The following is an 18,598-nucleotide window of genomic DNA, read 5'->3' on the forward strand; positions in this document are numbered from 1 at the left end:
ATGATTTCTAAGTGTTATTAATTCCTTTATTCAAACCATTCAATATCAAAGTATTAACTGTTTCTTGAGTTTCAGGTAAGGATGAACGATGTTTACGAAGAAAATTGACTGAAATACAGAAAGCGTATTTTCTGTATTGAGCTGCCGTTATGAGTTTCGACCTAAAAAAAAGAGAACATTTACCATTTATCGTTTTCAACAACAAATGAAAATGAAAGACTGAAGACACTAATGTAATTTATCTCATCATTTAATTTCGCCAAGTTTCAGTCAATTTATTGAATTACGACACGGGGATTTTTTTTAGAATGTTGTTTCGTCTAAGTAATTACCTGTTATGACCAAGACACCTTTACCAAATTAAATGAAACTCCTTTATTCATGTTTCATAAACTATATGGTTTCACTTTATTAAACTGTTAGAACGGTACCAAATGTGTAATAGAATCGCAAGGTACGTAACAGGTACGATCTTCCTTGTTAATTTCATGGCATCATTTGCTTTGGGGCAATAGGACTAGTTGCCCCAGGTTTCGGTTTTCTCTACCCAGAATTTGTAAAATACAACGTGATTACGCAAACGATGATCGAAATATTGTTCACAAATAAATGAAAGAAGTAAAAAAAAGTGAATGTGCTATTTCCTGATTCAACTTGATTCAAATCACAGAACATTTTGTGAAATGAATTCACTGGCTGAATTTTAAAACTCGAAACCTAAATGATACACTTTCTTGTATCGTAAGTAAAAATTTGTTTTTCACTATCCTTCGTTTTACTTTCAAGCGAAATAAAAAAGAAAGACAATGTAAGAGGACATCAAATTACATTTCGATTCATAAATGTAGGATTTGAAGTATGTATAATAATGATAATTAATAATAAATATACACTCATATTTGAATAAACACAGTATTTACAGTTATACGTTTTATACCATTACCATACAGCTTAATATATATGACAATTTGAAGCTGTATAACACTTGTTTTTCGGTTTGACACCTCAGTTAAAACCCGTATGCCATGTCTAACGTTGATCACATTTCACATTACCTTCTATTCTTCTCGTCTAAAATGGCTTTGATATAAGGAAATATATACTCACATTACGCTATACCAAGAAGTCATGAAGTCTGGAATAGTTTCTGTATAATCAAAATACAGTTCTTTTCCACTTCATTATTTTATTTACTAGTCCGCGATGTGTTTAGGCCTGTTTGTCATTCAATTAGCCTTTTCAAACACCGCCCGTCCGCTGCCTGACAGTGCGCTGTTTTAGTTATCTTAAATTAGTAAATTGTTGTTGACAACTCATGAAAATATATATTTTTTAAAGATTTTATTAACGTAAATCTAAAAACTCCAAAATTTGTGAGTGCTTCACAATTTCAGAAACGTTTTCCAGAAAGGTTTCAGAATTCTCAGGAATTTCATTGCGACAAAGAAGTAGACATAATTATTCCTTTAAACCCATGTAAACATTCTTTTAAGTCAACAAACATTTCCAGTATATTAAAGTCCTCAAATATGCATATACAATCTGAACTTTTTTTTTTAAATCAGCGAGTAAATGTATGTATGAATATACCCGAAAAGTTCTCAGATATATAAATATCACCTGAACTGAGTTTTTTCTTAAATCAACTAATTGTATATGAATAAATTCCAAAAATATATGTTTGTTTTCCATGTTGTTGAAGAGACACAACCGTAACACTCGCTTGTTACTATTTTATGGAAGCATATCTTTTTTTTTTTCCTTTATCAATCCACCCTCATACATTGATCTGTTAGGACCTCTCATGATAATGACTGCTCTTATCTGCATAATAAAGACATATTAATTAAATATAATTACTTGAAAATTACAGAAAAATAGTAGTAACAAAACAAAACAATAAAATCATTACCAAACATATCAATAATAAGACGAACTGCAATAAACGGAAAATTATCACACACAATCAAAATTGCCATTCTTAATCTCTGCACTGTACTCCTCACTTAACAAATGCCCGAGTCGCGATGAATACAATACAAATCTGACAGTTTATCCCATAACCGAAACCATAAGAAATCGAAATACATTTTGACCTCTAACTGAGCCTTAACGAAAGGAAAACCAACACCACGCAACACAACCGTATTACCAGTGGAATAAATCACAAACTCAGCTATACCCGTACTCAAATGTAACAACCAGAGATGACGAAAACTCAAATGATGTAAAATCCAACCAAAACTACCTGTCCTTTTACGTGATCCATTATCTTACGGCCTAAAACTGTTTTAAACAAATTAAAAATTAAATTCCACGAATCCTGTACTTTAGAACATTGGAAAATCAAATAAGCAATAGTTTCTCGAGCAACACCACATAAGAAACATAAGCCCTTTATATGATAAAACATAAATATCCATTTAATATTGGCAGTCACTGCATGATGCCAGAGGATGTAATATAAATTACAATAAAGATAATCGAGAAACGAATCAAAACAACCTTCCCAAACACATGGCCAGTCACTAGAGGGTACAACACTTCTCCGAAACTCGTGCGGGTCATGGGAGTGAACATTTCTATTATTTTTAACTTGCCTGCTAAGTATGAACTTTAAAAACATTTAATTTCCAGGAGAAATTAGCAAACGTCAGAGTCTGATAGTTTATTTGACACTGGAGGGTCTTTGATACTAAAGTAATTTAAATTTATAATTTAGAAATGGTTTTACAAAAACGTGTTTTGCAGCTGTCAAATCTTATTATTTAATCCACCACCAGCCCAAGAGCAGGTGGTGGACGATATTAACTAGCTACCTACCCTCTTGCGTGTTAATGAAAAATTAGTGGCAACTTTGTTCAAGTATTTCTGATGAAGCTTGGTTGGAATTCCGAAAGAAACAAACACTTTACTTAATGTGGGAAAGTTCAACTGTGAAGTTCCCCAGCAGAAAGTCTACGGACTTACAAATCTAAAATCAGGTGTTCGGTCCCCATCGGTGGACTTAGCAGATAGCCTGATGTGACTTTGCTGTAAGAAAACACACAGACACTCAACCGTGAAGTAGTTTTATATTTATTCAGATAGTGATAGAATCTTCTATTTTAGATACTTAGTATAGTTTAACTTGAAGTATTTTTTGTTTGTATATAAATGTATCGATTCAGTATTTTAAAAAAGGTATAATAACATCAAATTTAAGTGTTCCCATAGCATAAAATTCTTAGAAAGTTTTAATTTGTTAAATTAGCATTGTAATTCCACCTCCAAAAGAATTATTTTAAAAACTGGAAAGTTTATACATTAATAAAATATTTCAGTTTAACATGGTACTCCAGGTTATTTTTTATATGTCAACACCAAATTTTATTTGGTATCTTTCTTACCTTGGCAGATCATTCCTAAGAAACAAACAATTTGTAAGGATAAGTTTGGTCAGTTTTGTGGGCCTAGTACTCGTGAAGTACAATAGAAGTTCATATAAACTCGACATAAAATTAAATAAAAAGTGATTTTGAAAACGTTTTTTAAACAGTCTGGCTGGAAAACGTTTTAATGCTAATACACATGATTTTTTGTGTGTAATGTTAAAACTACATTAGCCATAGCTGTTGTACTTGTGAAAAAACACAGACCAATGTCTTGTGCATACATTTTTATACAGTTGTTTCCCGTAATAAGTTTATACATAAAAATGGATCTTATAACATACTGTATATCTCCTCCAACTACACATCACATTCGAAGATTATATGTACATATTTAAATAACAACAATATTAGTACAGGATAAACTAATGCAACTAATTTTGTAAAATCATAAAAGCAACAAATGGACTACTAAAATATCAAAGTACTTTTTATTTTCAGCATGATAAATCTGCACACAATACAAAGTTCCAACTAAAGAATTGTTCAAATATGTTACATTAAGAATTATATATTTTAAATCTCTTACATAGCAATTAATGAAACACTTTCGACAGATTTTGACCAAACTGGTGTATTTTTTTCATGAGGCATCTCTTCCTAAAAGTACGATGAAACATGCAAGTAACTGCAAAAAGCAACTTGCATCAGTTTTTTCAGTGTAACTACACAATGAAAATACTCTTTTCTTATTAATGTACCAACAATAATTAGCTAACACCCAACAGGTTACTCTATATCACAAAATCATAAGCTAGATCTAGCATAAATACTACACAAATTCATTCATTCTGTAATGTCAGTTTCCAAACCTAATAATGGTAACATACCCCTTATACAAAAATACCAATTATATCAATTCCTCCATACTCCCAATGTTTAAACCCTGTGGTCTATTTCCAATATAAAATGTTTTTAATGATAATAATGCTTCATGAATTCTTTTTGTTTGCTATATAAAGAGGAATATTCAAGATAATGGTTATTTTTAATAATCTTTTCAATATTCAAATGATATTAAAATTGTTTATCTAAGCTGATGAGAATGTATCATTGAAGTTCACATTTCAGTACTTCAAAGTGATTCATTAATCTAAAAAAACAGAAATTTTGGAGCCTTTCATTCTTAAAACCAGTCATGGGACACGCTATAGACACTGACTAAAGTACTGAACTGAAATACTTTAAAACTACAACCAGATAAAAACTTGTAGTTTATATAGATCAATGAAGCCTGAAAAAAACAGCATTAACTATTAACAAGTGTAGCCAGAAATGCTTTGATCATACAAAATTTAAGACTCTCTATGAATCACAAACAGTTCATTTCTCTAGTTTTATATACAGTATTCTTCTTAGCTTATCATAAATGGCTTTTCAAATCTGCAAGCCTCATACTCACTAAATCTAAGAAGCTAAAATATATTTAAATTTAACAAAAACTCTCTTTGCTAACTTGAAGATGACCTAAAAGGTCGAAACATTGTTCTGTATTTTATTTAAATTAAAGTTTTAATACTCTTACCAGCTGCCTTTAGAATACAGATCCTACAAGAATTTCATGACATGTTTAATGGCTATCACAATGACACTGACTTGAAAGAGAAAAAATGCCACATCTTTATTTCTTTAAGCTAATTTTGTTTTTTCTTTAAGCTAATATATATAACAGATATATGACAGAAATTTATACCCTTACGCTTGCCTTGAGCTTATTCTTAAACAGTTTGGAGTAACAAGACATTCAAAGAGTAATTCTTCTGAAACAAACGCTAAAACCTTTCTGCTTTATTAATGTTTGCAAAGCTTAAACTTCAGATCCTCCCCAAACTATCCATAGAAATAATCAAGTTCCATAGTTTGTGGCATCTTACAGAATATTTCAAAGTTGTTTAGCACATTAAAGACCACATATTTAATGCAATCATGCTATATCATTAAATGATTCTCTTAGGTTCACCAAGGATCACAATTAGCAAAAATTCTGTGGTCCTGACTTTTTCCTCCATAATGAAACAAGTCATTTTGACTCTTCAAGGACTACTGACCACTAGCAGATGCTGGACAGAAACTTAACTGTCATTTGAACAGTCAATCATATAGGCTTTCTTGGAGTTAAGGATGATCAAACCACTGATCTGATGATCCTGTTCTTGTTTACATCAACATCAGTGATTAACTTCATCATACTTTGAAATCTAGGAGATAGAAAGAATCACAGCCAGTGAGTATTCACCAGCAACTGTCAGTGAAATATCAAATCTCAAACCTTCCCCCTAAAAAATAAGTATTTTAATGTTAGTGTGGGGTACCACATTAAATTAAAAAAAATATTCATTTGTCAATACGTTTACACATACTTTTCTACTGACAGATGACATCAGATACATGAAAAGAAAAGGAAGCACATGCTACTCTAGAGTAATCTTATTTGTATTATAGACATATGTCTGTTATATAAATCTGTATGATAATATGTACAAAATATTAAACCAAGCCAACTTTCTAATTTGTTACTTTGTTGCTTATATTAATCTAGTCCCTAAGATTTCCTTCTCACAATCATATCCATACCTTTTACATATTAATAATGATTTTGAAAATGAATTTTATTATCTTTCAAAAGTGTATAAACTTCGTTTTATTAAATTAAAGTGTAGGGTTATTTTATTTTATGTTACGGAAATCACCAAACAAAATAATGGGCAAATAGAATGATCAGGGGTGAACTGTTCTAAGCCTAAAGCACAACCTGGTTGGAATAATATATTAGAAATAACCAGTATGTGAACTTCGATAACCATAAATGCTGTATATTCTTTCTTCAAAACCAAAAATACAATACTTGGAGTGTGAAGAACAAAAATGCCTCAATGTATGATAAAATTAAAAAGGATATATAAAATTTGTATGACAATGACTATATTTTTTAATGGTTATTGTCTAAGTTTATTTTTCATATTTTTAATTTTATATATTGCTTGTGTATAACTATTGCACAGGGGTGAAATTCTGCTGATGCTCACTGGTACTATTGAAGCGAAACTTATTTTTTAAGTGTTAATAGTACTGGAACTTATATGAGCTGCTTTGTTTGACGCTTTCTTTGCTGAGCTGTTATTTTGGATTCCTTGATAAAAAGAAGGATGCAAAGTACAGTCCACTTTTTGATTTGCACTTTGTACATGAGGTTCGAATTCCTTGATATTCCTGCAACTCGGTAACAAATAGTGAATCGAATGATAGATTTTGTTTCATATTTATTAATAGATAACTTATCTATTAACGATTAAGTTAAATCCGTAATGCGTCACAATAGAGGTCGCGATATTTTGGAACTTTTAACAAATATCAGTTTTCATACTGATACATTAGACTGCACACACAAATATATACATATATATGGCACTGATATATGTATAAAGTTGTCCAGTTACGAAACTAAGTTTTAATTTACAAACAATCACAATACAGAATGTATACATGCAAATATAACATGTGCTTTGTTTATCTAAAGAAATATCCGCATGAAAGGGGTTTTGCGTTTTGGAAGCATGACACCTTAGTAGAAGGGGAAATGACTCGGTAAAATTAATCCGATAAACGTTTTGAATAATAATGTTATAAACTGTCTAAAGGTAAAAAAACCAATGCTACGGCTGGACGCTTAATCTTTATATCTTATTAATTTAGTGTTACTAATACCTCACTAAACCGATCTCTTTCTTCTCAGTGAACCAGTGTTTGGTGTCCAAACTACTATTAGCACTTGTGTTACAGTAGTCAATACAGCAAAACGTTCAAATCAAAGAAACAGGATTAAACAGTGGTTTACCACAGTTACAGCTTCAGATAGTCTTAGGACCTTAAATACGTTATAACTTTCTTGTGATGGAAAAACGAACACGACACTATTCTTGTGTATGCATGACGCACAAATTACGTCACAGCTAATCTAGTATGAGCCAACACGTGTTTGAGAAATGTGATATTCGATTCAGATAAGTATCGTTCCTGGATCCTCTGATGGACGAAGAATATTAAGTTACAGAAACTATATTCATACAGCACAGGATGTACAAATGAATCTCAAAGTCCTTAGTTACAATTTTTCTTCGTATTGAGAATTTCTACAGTTTTTATAACCGAATCTCAAAGTCCTTTGTTGCAGTTGCTCTCCAAATTGTGTTTTTTTCTACAACTTTCACAACTGAATCTCAAAGTCGTTAGTTGCAGTTGTTCTTCAAATTGTTTTTTCTACTATTAATTGTTTTACTCGCAACTGCAAGAAATAAAAAGAGAATGAACAATCATAATAAACACATTTTATTTAAACATCTCCAGCAAAATTTTACTGCCACAATGGATGATCGTCCCTACAGTGAAGTTAAGTTTCAAATGTTTGTAACTTATCCGTAAGAACTCGCTACCAATATTATGTTGATATTCGTTTTCAGACTCAACAAATCTAACATTATTTACTCAACTCGTTAACATCAAAATTACTCAGAGTAATTAGCTCTGTATATATGACTTGTCATTCCCAACGAAACATAAGAGAAATCATTACCTAAAGAGATCAAATGACTCCCAGTAGAAAAGATGACTACGTAACTTCACATACTCAGGTGACCGACCTCATAACTACTTTTACCAAGGGAAGACGAAGGGTGCTACCCTGAGTAAATGATACAGAACAACAAGTAGCTTAAGTAACAATAATTTACTGACCTTCTTCATCAATGCGTTACGTAAAAAACTTGTACGTACATGAACAATAACAAATTTTAAAACATTCCTGTATTGATACGAGGAGGTAGAAAACACATGGTATGTTTATATACTATAGCAAAACCAGAAAAAGAAAGATACTGAAAACATTATAGGTTGTTAATATAAAGCACATGAGTATTAGTAATAACAATGAACAAAAAATACAACAATAAAAGACACATTTTACAGTCTTATTATTCAAATTAGTGACAAAAAATGTCCAGCAAATGTCAAACCCGTTCATGGCAACATGATGAGTATAGTGCATATTTTCCAAATACGAGAACAAGATAATTAATAAAATAATTAAAGTGTTAAGTTTACATTCGATGTTAGCTTGATTCAAGACGATATACGTTTTGAACACTCTTTATGAACACTGGTGATTAAAATGAATTGCACACAACCACTTTCAGTTGGAAAATATTGAGCAATTTAGTGACATGTGTTTAGGTACCCAGGCATGTTGTTTTTATATTCTTATAAGATAGAAATTATAAATAAGAAATAATGGTAAATACTATCGCCTACTTGCAGTACTGTTGGTACTTGTTCTGTGAATCCAATTGTTATCGTTACAAGACATACAGTTTTCTGGGTGTTTTGGTTTTTTTGCATGCTATGTGACTTACAAATTAGTGAAGTCACTGTTATTTATTAATCATCAACTTGTAATTATAAACATCACAATTACAATTTACATGATTTTCTGCTTGATAAACGACAACTAAAAAATAGTTTGTTTGTTTTGGAATTTCGCACAAAGCTACTCGAGGGCTATCTGTGCTAGCCGTCCCTAATTTAGCAGTGTAAGACTAGAGGGAAGGCAGCTAGTCATCACCACCCACCGCCAACTCTTAGGCTACTCTTTTACCAACGAATAGTGGGATTGACCGTCACATTATACACCCCACGGCTGGGAGAGCGAGCATGTTTATCGCGACGCGGGCACGAACCCGCGACCCTCGGAGTACGAGTCGCACGCCTTACGCGCTCGGCCATGCCGGGCCCTAAAAAATAGTAAAATACTGTATAACATACGACCGTCTAAAGTAAAAAGTAACAGATATCAGGATAAAAATAACAAAAAACGATCTTCCTTATAATAAGATGGTTTCGTTTAGTTCTACTTTATAATATATTGACTGGTGTGCAGAGAAAGGAATTATCTCTGAAAACACATTTTATAAAAAACTAAGAACAGTTATTTCATGTATATTCTTGAATGAATTTTTTGCCACCACAACCTTCAAATTAGTAACTCAGAAACTTGTTTGTTTGTTTTAAATTTCAGGAGAAGATAAACGAGGACAATCTTCGTTAATCCCAAATTCAGAAGGGAAATACAACTGGGAAGTAGTAAAGTTGTCGTTATCACCAACCCCCAACTCTTGAACTACTTTTTTACCAACGAATAGTGGGATTACCCGTACATTATATCTCCCCCTACAGTTAAAACGGGAAGTATGTTAGGGGTGACGGGGCTTCGAACCCACAACTTTCAGATTTCTGTGGAGGGCCTTAACCATCTGACCATGCTAGACCCAACTCAGAGTTTGCGGTAAATATGAATGAAACGACATATTAATGGATATGTTAGTGTTTAAAAGGCCTTTCATGTGTTCATATACACTAAGGGTGCTTTATAGAACTATGTTAACAAGTTTGCATTAACAGTTTCTAAGTTTACTAATCTTACCACTTTTATTAGTTGAGTCAAAACGTTACAGTCATATACTTATTCTTCGAAAATCACAAATAGCTTCGAAATATCATAATGCCGAAGCCTCAGCAGCTGATTTGGCCGGAAGTAGAATAAAGAACTGACTGGTACTGAAAATTCATAAATAAAAATTAAGATTTCTTTCATAAAAATATCACCTATGGTATTAGGTTAATTTTAACACGGTGTCCGGCTGTTATCATAATGCAAAACATCTGTTGTATCCCTACGTTATCAATGGTACCAGGATGAGGGCAGAGTAGAAGGTAACCCGACTATCCAGTTTCAGCTATATAAACTCTTTAGATGTAGTGTCGAAGACAGTCTACCATAGCAGAGCAATCCAACAGACAAAGGTGGGAATTTGAATGTTTTCTACCTGTAAACAGAATTATTCAAAGGGTTAAAAATATTGATAATTATTATTAATACTATTATTATACGGAAAAGTGTTGTTATTTTAAATTCTTCATTGTAGATATCAAGCTACCCGTTTTTGTTTCTTTTTCTGTGAATATTTTAAGACGTTGCATAACTGTTATGGCTTTAAAAGTTTCCTGTATTTACGAGTTAACTGAATTTAATTGTTCCCCAAGTGGCGCTGATCTGTACTGTTCGAACTTCTAATAAGCACGTGATCCACACTTTACAAATTTTACCACATTAGAGAACAATGTTATCCGTATTTAAGTGAACCTAATAATTTTACAAAAATATTTAAGTAATTGGTATCAAAAAAGGTTTTGTTTGTACTGACCTTCATAATTTATTTTTGTCACATAAAGAACGAAAGATCAAGATTACAGAACATTAACTGCTAATCTATCTCTCTAATTATGTGAAATATATTTATATCTTTGCTACGAAATTAATTAAATGGGTGATTTTTCTCAGGATGAAGATTCTTATAGCAACCTTGTTCTTCGGACTTGCTTCCGCCAGCTTCTACCAGGGTTCGTATACGTTTAGCATTTCCTTCAAAATTGTGTAATTTCAAATTAAAAGTATCATTACTGTGTACTACATAAAACAAAATATTATAATTTTAGTTTATAAATTTGCTCTAGATCTATGGATTAAGCGTCATTAAAAGAATCATCTGATGGGTAAAAATAAAAGAGCTCCATCATATGATAAATAAATATTTGTTTTCAACAAAGAGTTAAACAAATTTTTACATACGTATACAAGACATAGGTAAAATTAACCTAATGGACAAATTGTATTTCAGTTAACTTTATAATTTCTACTAAACATTTGTGTTTATTTTTTGTAGTGCTTGACCATGCTGCCGACGAGGCCGTTTTGGAATTTATGGTTGGAATGGAAAAAGTTCCTTCCCTGAAACAAACTGTAGGATACGATCTAGGCATGCGTGTTGACGAGTAAGAGCTTCATACCAAGTAACAATAATTTAATTTTAAACTTACAAGAGATTAGTAAAACTTAGAGACCATTTACATAGAACAAAATAGTATTGGTAATATGTAACGATATCGTCAGTATAAATCTAGTAATGGAAAAAAATGACATATTTGAACTGTTTTTTCTTAAAGTTAGTTGCTTATTTCCCTAGTAGCACAGCAGTATATCTCCAGACTTATAATGTTATAAACCGGGTTTCGATACCAGTGGTGGACAGAGTACAAAGAGTCCTCAGTGTAGTTTGTGTTTAAGAACAATCAAAAACAACTTGTCGTGTAAATATATTTTATTACATCAAACGAATGGTTTTTAGGAAAAAGTGAATAGATTCTTTCAAATAATTCATCAATTAATCATTCCGTTAAATAATTTCATAAAATGAAGTTATAAAACAATAATGCGATATATTTCGGTTCTTTTTAGGTACGGTGAATTAATTAATTAAGAAATACATACAATACTAATTTGTCCTGTCTACAATAATGTACTTATGTGTTATACTGTTATAAGAATGGTGGGAAAATAAAGGTAGAATGAAATTAATAGAATTCAAATTTTATTCTGCATTAAATGTTACATGTAAAAAGCAGGCAAGTGAAAAGAGGCTACGGAACTTGTACTAAGAATCTCTGTTCTACTACTGAGCTGTTCAAAGTTACAAGCTCGTTGAAACCGAAAAGACAAGAATTTACGTGTATAAATGTTCCCTAAGTAAGCGGTTGTGTAGCCGTACACTAACCATTCAGGTACACTTTATTTTTCCAGCCGTGCATATCTTCATTAATGGCGAGAGTTTTCAGTACATTCACAGCCTTAATGACACTGGCAGTCGAAGATAGCATTGAAAAGTGACTTAATGATCCAGTAGGATGGATGGTTTGAAAATACCCCTCTCTGAAAAGCGGCAAACTGATATTACACATTGCCTTGATACCCGTGCACTTAGATTAAAAAAAGAGAGAGAACATTACCTCTAAGGATATTCAGGGACATGGGTTTTCCTTCTTCCACCAATGAAATGGTCCAAGAGAAGGCTAGTTCTAGTTTAAAATAAACAAGGAAAGTAAAGTATTGTAAGCTGTAGATTTCAGAAGTGAAAATACAGAAGGCCAATTTGACTCTTTTAGCAGAACCCCTTTTTAAGGCTTTGGAAATTGTTAGCTGAAATTTCCTTTTGAATGTAATTCTTCCTTGATGTAAATATTATTAGTTATGATTGGTATTTAGGTGTGTTTTGATACTGACGGTAACTCACTTTCCAAGTAGTGAGAAGTAATTGCCGTCTGTTGAGCAAAATTCCTCTCTTAATATTTTCTCGCTTCTGTAATAGTTGTAATATCTGAAAGGAGGTTGTCACTTTTCTCATAGTTTGTCAAACAGAAGCATCAGTCAACTAGAGTAAAATGTCTTTATATGTAATAGAGTTGTGTTTTTGTGCTTATAAAGCCACATCTGGGCATCTGCTATGTCCACTCAAAGAAATTTAGCGAACTTCTGGTTTTAGCGTTTTAAATCCGTTGACTTCTAGCTGTCCAACCAAGGGACACACACACACACACACACACACATATATATATAGAAAGAGATTTTTAATGTTCCACCTACACTTGAAGCAGACTGTGAAAAATATTAGATATCTTAGTTCCAGAAATGTCTGTTAATGAAGCTGTGTAAATATTTAGTGTTTTATTTTGTCTCTATTATAGAATTGAAGAAGACATCAAGACAGAACTGGGCAAGACCCTGAAAGAAGCCTTGGACAATGTTTTGCAAAAGATTAAGGATTCTCTTGATCACGGAAGAGAAGTTAGCCAAGAACTTCTAGACAAAGTAAAGAACAATTTCAATTGTTATGAAATTATACTTTAACTACTCTCTGGGGATGAGAGCTTTTACATTATAATCTGAACATATAAATAATTTTAGAGTAATTCTTACCTTTCTTTTACTGTAGGCAAAGGATATTGTCAGTCAGCTGAAAGATCTTGGAATTGACGCTGGCTCAAAAGCCTTGGAGCTCCTGAACCGATTGAAAGATAGATTAAAGGATTGGATTAAATCCCTTTTGGAGAAGTTGGGTATTGGAAAGAGGAACATTGTGGACATATTGCATGAACTCATTAAGGATCTTGACATCAAGGCTATCCTCATAAGAATTAGAGACAAGGTACTATTCGTCTTTTGAAATACTGTATGAAGTTTACACTTCTTTTGCTGAGAGATAATTTATGTTAGATTAAGTTGATCTTTTGAATTTTCTTTTATCCTTGTTCGGTTATCTTTCGAAGTTCTTTGTTCAATTTACTAATTGTTTTAATATGATACATAGGCTTGTTAACATTGGTTAACTTCTGCTTTAGATCATCGAGAATGTTAACATCGAGGCTATCGTAAACTACATCCGTGAGAAGCTTGGAGAAAAGTCTGAGGTACGTTATGTTTTACAGAACTAAGTTAAAACGATTCAACAAATACGCGATATTATGTAATACTAGATAAAAAAGAATTAATGTTCAAAAATTTTCAATAACAAAAAACAAAATAGCCGGAACGTTGAGATTTTGGAAACTACATTGAAAAAACAGATAATGATTCAAACGACTAGAATCCAACCCAGTAATGTAGAATTAAGAAACCTTTCACTTTGATTATTGTCGCATTTATCTTACACCACTGTTATTTAAGATGGCAAAATAATATTTCCTTAAAAATAGCTTTACATGTGAGTATGCGTGTTTTGGTTTTCCCTCAAGTTTGCATAACATATAATTTCTACCGATTTTTTTATTCATACTATTACATGGATTTAGAATTGATACAGATCTTCTTATGTTTTCACAGGTAATAAAAATGCAATGAATTTATTGATATTATGTACATCATTAATGGTCATTGATGCTTTTTTTGTTCAGCTGGTAAGGAGACTATTGGAGATCATTAAAAACCAAGGCATTGATGCTCTAAGAGACCTTATTGACAAGATTCTCAATATCGGAGGTCAATATTCAATCATTGAACTGTGGGAGAAGATAAAGAACTTCTTCAAAGATTTAGGTTTACAAATACAAGAGAAATTCTTTAAATTTGCCGAGTGGGTCAAGTCCATCTGGAGTTCTGGTCTGGAAGCTGCAAAGGATAAACTGGCCAAGGTTAAGATCATCGCCCAGGAGGTAAGAAAAATATAAACTTATCAAGTATTCTCGTAAGAATGTTTAGTGAGCTGAAATGACAATAATACTAGATGAACCGCGCAAAGAAAATTCTTTTAGAGAAATACAAGCCTATATTATTTATCCATTAAATAGATTCCTTACAAAAGTTATGCACTCTTTCCATGAAAAGTGATCATACATATATATATTTTACAATCGTTTTATTGTCCAGTTCATCGACCATGCCAAAGACGTCAGTGCTGAAGTTGCCCGGGAAGCCTTGGAATTTTTCAGACCATACAAGGAGGATCTGGGAGGACTTTGGGACAAATTGGTCGAAGAAGCCAAAAATATCATCGGAATCTCTCCCTAGTTTTCTGTCTTCCACTTTCTTATCACTTTTTCCTTCTTACTGAAAACATTGCACGTTGTAACGTGCCTGGATACTACTAATAAGTATTTGTAAAAAAAAGAGTCAACGATACTTAATAAACTTTCATGAGGAAATTACTGTTTGACTGATGATAATTTAAAGTACACTTAAACAACAGCAATTTTATATGTTATAAAAATACAAGAACAAAAGTTTATGAAGAATAGTCTACTCTTTTAAAAGTAGCTGAAGGCCTTAACCACGTTAATACACTTTGGACGACAATAATATTGTCTTTCCAACATTACTACACTTGTCGCATAAGTCAAACTAATTAACGTCATGAAACCAAGTGATATATAATAAATGGGAATCATAAAGGTCGTATTTTGTAATTGACGTGCTCTATCTTAAACAGTTTTAAAGAGTTCCAAGTGTTATTAATTCCTTATTCAAACCATGTAGTACTTTTGTTTGTTTTTCGAATTTCGTACAAAGCTACTTGAGGGCTATCTACCCTAGCCGTCCCTAATTTAGCAGTGTAAGACCAGATGGAAAGGAACTAGTCATCAACATCCACCGGCAACTCTTTTACCAACTAATAGTGGGATTGATCGTTCATGCCGGGCCCCATGCAATATCAAAATATTAACTGTTTCTTGAGTTTTAGGAAAGGATGAACGATGTTTATGAAGAAAATTGACTGAAATACAGAAAACATATTTTCTGCCATTATGAGTTTCCAGAAAAAAAAAGAACATTTACCATTTATCGTTTCAATAACTGAAAAGGAAAAACTGAAGACACTGATGTTATTTTTTTCATTATTTAATTTCGCCATGTTTTAATCATTTTATTGAGTTACGATACGGGGATTTTTTTTTAGAATAGTAAAGGTGTGTAGTACACGAAATACTCTAGTAATACATATTCACTAAGTAATTTTTCTTAGTTATAAGACAATACACATTTGCGCCTGTAAAAGAGCTTCACTCTTGTTGATACTCCCGGGTGTGGCTGAATATCCCAGTTCAAGAAAAACATGTTCGCAAACACCTGTGTCGTGTATAACTTCTATGTTATAAAATTAATCGCTCAGCCTTTGGATTCTTCTGACGCGTTCTCTTCTCTTCTGCTTCTTCCATTATTCTCTCCTCTCTCTTTCTGAGATCCAGCTTAATTGCCTGTTTCCAGTCAACCACTTATCCATGTTCTGTGAAATGCATGTAATTATTTCTGATAAACAACTAGTGTGGTGTTCATAAGCTACTTAATATTCTATGATTTAATGTATTCTGTTACAACTGATGTTAGACCTTAAAAATTGTTTTGGGATTTCTATTTTTCTCAATAAACAAGATCCTTGCAAATTTTTAATTTTACATATTTTTAAAGTTACCTGATATTAGAAAGATATTTTTCCCCATGTTGTTTCGTCTAAGTAACTACCTGTTATGACCAAGACACCTTTACCAATTTAACTGAAATGTTAAAGACACCTTTACCACTTTAAATGAAACACCTTTATTCATGTTTCATAAACTATATGGTTTCACTTTATTAAACTGTTAGAACGGTACAAAATGTGTAATAGAATCGCCGTAGATATTTGATAAGTCAACAGGTACGATCTTGCTTGTTACTTTAATGGCATCATTTGCTTTGGGGCAATAGGACTAGTTGCCCCAGGTTTCGGTTTTCTCTATCCGGAATTTGTAAAATACAACGTGATTACGCAAACGATGATCGAAGTATTGTTCACAAATAAATGAAAGAAGTAAAAAAAAGTGAATGTGCTATTTCCTGATATAACTTGATTCAAATCACAGAACATTTTGTGAAATGAATTCACTGGCTGAATTTTAAAACTCGAAACCAAAATGATACACTTTCTTATATCGTAAGTAAAAACATGTTTTTGACTACCCTTCGTTTTACTTCAAGAAAGACAATGTAAGAGGACATCATATTATATTTCAATTAATAAATGTAGGATTTGGAGTATGTATAATAATGATAATTAATTAAAAATCTTCACTCATATTTGAATATTGCTCCATATGCGAACCGTGAACACCATATAGTATGGCAAAATGGGGGAGAATTTCCAGAAATATTCGTGAAATGTGGGAATTTCTTTTATGTAATATCAAACAGGAGAGTGATCTTTAACCCTAGTACACACACTCAAAAAAATTACGTTGCCCACACTGGGGGTCATTTTTGACCCCCACCAAAAATATTAAAAAAAAATTTTAATATAAGCAAAGTATAAATTTGGACAAAATATTTATTCAAAACAATTTATGCATACACTCTGGGTAACTTTATGGTCATTGCAAGCCATTTTACTACATTTGATACACTTTGAAGAAGTTTTTTTCCTTGAATCACGTGCGCATATTTGACACCATTTCCTAATGTTCTCTTCAGCAACTTTGTGTCTTTTTGGAGGGATCACTTCATTTGTATCTTCTTCAGGCAGTAATTCATCAGTAAGCAACTTTAGAAATTCACGTCTTGCTCTTTTTTGGTACTTTGATGCAAATTCTGGATGGCGCTGGCGATAGAGAAGGTAAGCATTGTATGCGGCAGCATCAAGAATGTTATAAAATAGTGCCATTGGCCACCTTCTGGTCTTTCTTTTTGTGGAAAAGAATCTAACTATTTGGTCTAGTGTATCGACTCCTCCTTTGGTGGAGTTATAGTATGATATTATTTCAGGTTTTTCTGATTCATCATCGATTGAGGGCTCTCTATGCAACGTAGATAAGAATATTCTAGAATGCTCGAGAACATTTATAGAGTGTTCTAGAATGTTCTAGAACACAAAATTTCATATCAATATATTATTTGATTGTTTACCAGAAATGTAATTGAGTTTTTTAAACGGGGGTCAAAAATGACCCCCAATGTGGAAAACGTGAATTTCGACATTAGACAAGGGGTGTAATACCCCATTTGCATAAAATACATGTTAAACGTATATTATGTTATTAGTATAGATTAAATTAGGTACATTTTTAGGCCCGAAAGTCACACCTCTGATATTTCTATAACAACTTAAACACAAGTGGGCCCATTTTTGACCCCCCACCGTGTGTATGAGGGTTAATGAGGGTAGCTCAGTTGTTTCAGAAGATTTCAATTCATGTTGTTAGTTTGAATCCTTACAGGCCTAACATTAGAGACCTATCGTCAAAAATGAGCTCCTAAATAAATAAATACAGTACTTACAGTTGTATTATAATACGATTACTATACAGCTTAATATATATGACAATTTGAAGCTATATCACACATTTTGGTTTTTTGGTGTGACATTCCAGTTAAAACCTGTATGCCATGTCTAACGTTGATCACATTTCACTTTACCTTCCATTCTTCTTGACCGTTACATTATGTTATAATGTCCTGCTATGGTTCAGTATTAAATCATCGGATTCTAGTATTAAATAATTAGAGACAGACACAGCAGATAGATTAATATGGCTTTGATATACGAAAACATATACTCACATTTTGTTATACCTAGAAGTCATGAAGTCACATGGAAAAGAACTGTATTTTGATTATACAGAAACTATTCTACTTATTTTATTTACTAGTCCGCGATGTGTTTAGGCCTGTTTGTTATTCAGTTAGCCTTTTCAAACACCGCCCGTCCGCTGCCTAACAGTGCGTTGTTTTCTTTATCTTAAATTTGTAAAATGCCGTTGCC

At 32.3% G+C, this 18,598-nt stretch overlaps 2 protein-coding genes and 1 long non-coding RNA gene across 3 annotated transcripts; 1 reads left to right on the forward strand and 2 right to left on the reverse strand.

The window, feature by feature from the left end:
* Nucleotides 1-3,738: 3,738 nt before the first annotated feature.
* Nucleotides 3,739-8,580, reverse strand: LOC143246450 (uncharacterized). The gene is made up of 3 exons (XR_013025975.1): nucleotides 8,529-8,580; nucleotides 8,002-8,109; nucleotides 3,739-5,629 (listed from the first exon to the last, which is right to left on the reverse strand). It is a non-coding gene; the product is annotated as an uncharacterized LOC143246450 (long non-coding RNA).
* A 1,606-nt stretch (nucleotides 8,581-10,186) lies between these two features.
* Nucleotides 10,187-15,011, forward strand: LOC143246451 (uncharacterized). Its single transcript, XM_076493179.1, has 8 exons — nucleotides 10,187-10,283; nucleotides 10,822-10,880; nucleotides 11,204-11,312; nucleotides 13,059-13,182; nucleotides 13,307-13,519; nucleotides 13,713-13,781; nucleotides 14,265-14,522; nucleotides 14,737-15,011. Exons 2-8 carry the CDS (start codon nucleotides 10,823-10,825, stop codon nucleotides 14,875-14,877), a joined length of 972 nt encoding a protein of 323 aa, XP_076349294.1. The 5' UTR covers nucleotides 10,187-10,283; nucleotide 10,822; the 3' UTR covers nucleotides 14,878-15,011.
* A 2,141-nt stretch (nucleotides 15,012-17,152) lies between these two features.
* LOC143246452 (uncharacterized) lies at nucleotides 17,153-18,562 on the reverse strand. Its single transcript, XM_076493180.1, has 2 exons — nucleotides 18,397-18,562; nucleotides 17,153-17,633 (listed from the first exon to the last, which is right to left on the reverse strand). Exons 1-2 carry the CDS (start codon nucleotides 18,417-18,419, stop codon nucleotides 17,168-17,170), a joined length of 489 nt encoding a protein of 162 aa, XP_076349295.1. The 5' UTR covers nucleotides 18,420-18,562; the 3' UTR covers nucleotides 17,153-17,167.
* Nucleotides 18,563-18,598: the final 36 nt, after the last annotated feature.

The sequence above is a fragment of the Tachypleus tridentatus genome, chromosome 3 (assembly GCF_004210375.1).
Source record: "Tachypleus tridentatus isolate NWPU-2018 chromosome 3, ASM421037v1, whole genome shotgun sequence".
Classification (NCBI taxonomy): Eukaryota; Metazoa; Arthropoda; class Merostomata; order Xiphosura; family Limulidae; genus Tachypleus; species Tachypleus tridentatus.

Bases quoted from the DNA above. Each gene is read 5' to 3' on its own strand.
- LOC143246451 (XM_076493179.1), top strand. From the start codon at position 10,823: ATGAAGATTCTTATAGCAACCTTGTTCTTCGGACTTGCTTCCGCCAGC. The intron at 10,881-11,203 runs GTTCGTATACGT...TATTTTTTGTAG, and splicing joins TTCCGCCAGCTTCTACCAGG to TGCTTGACCATGCTGCCGAC. The intron at 13,520-13,712 runs GTACTATTCGTC...CTTCTGCTTTAG, and splicing joins TCATAAGAATTAGAGACAAG to ATCATCGAGAATGTTAACAT.
- LOC143246452 (XM_076493180.1), bottom strand. From the start codon at position 18,419: ATGACTTCTAGGTATAACAAAAT. The intron at 17,634-18,396 runs GTGAGTATATGT...TACGTTGCATAG, and splicing joins ACTTCTAGGTATAACAAAAT to AGAGCCCTCAATCGATGATG.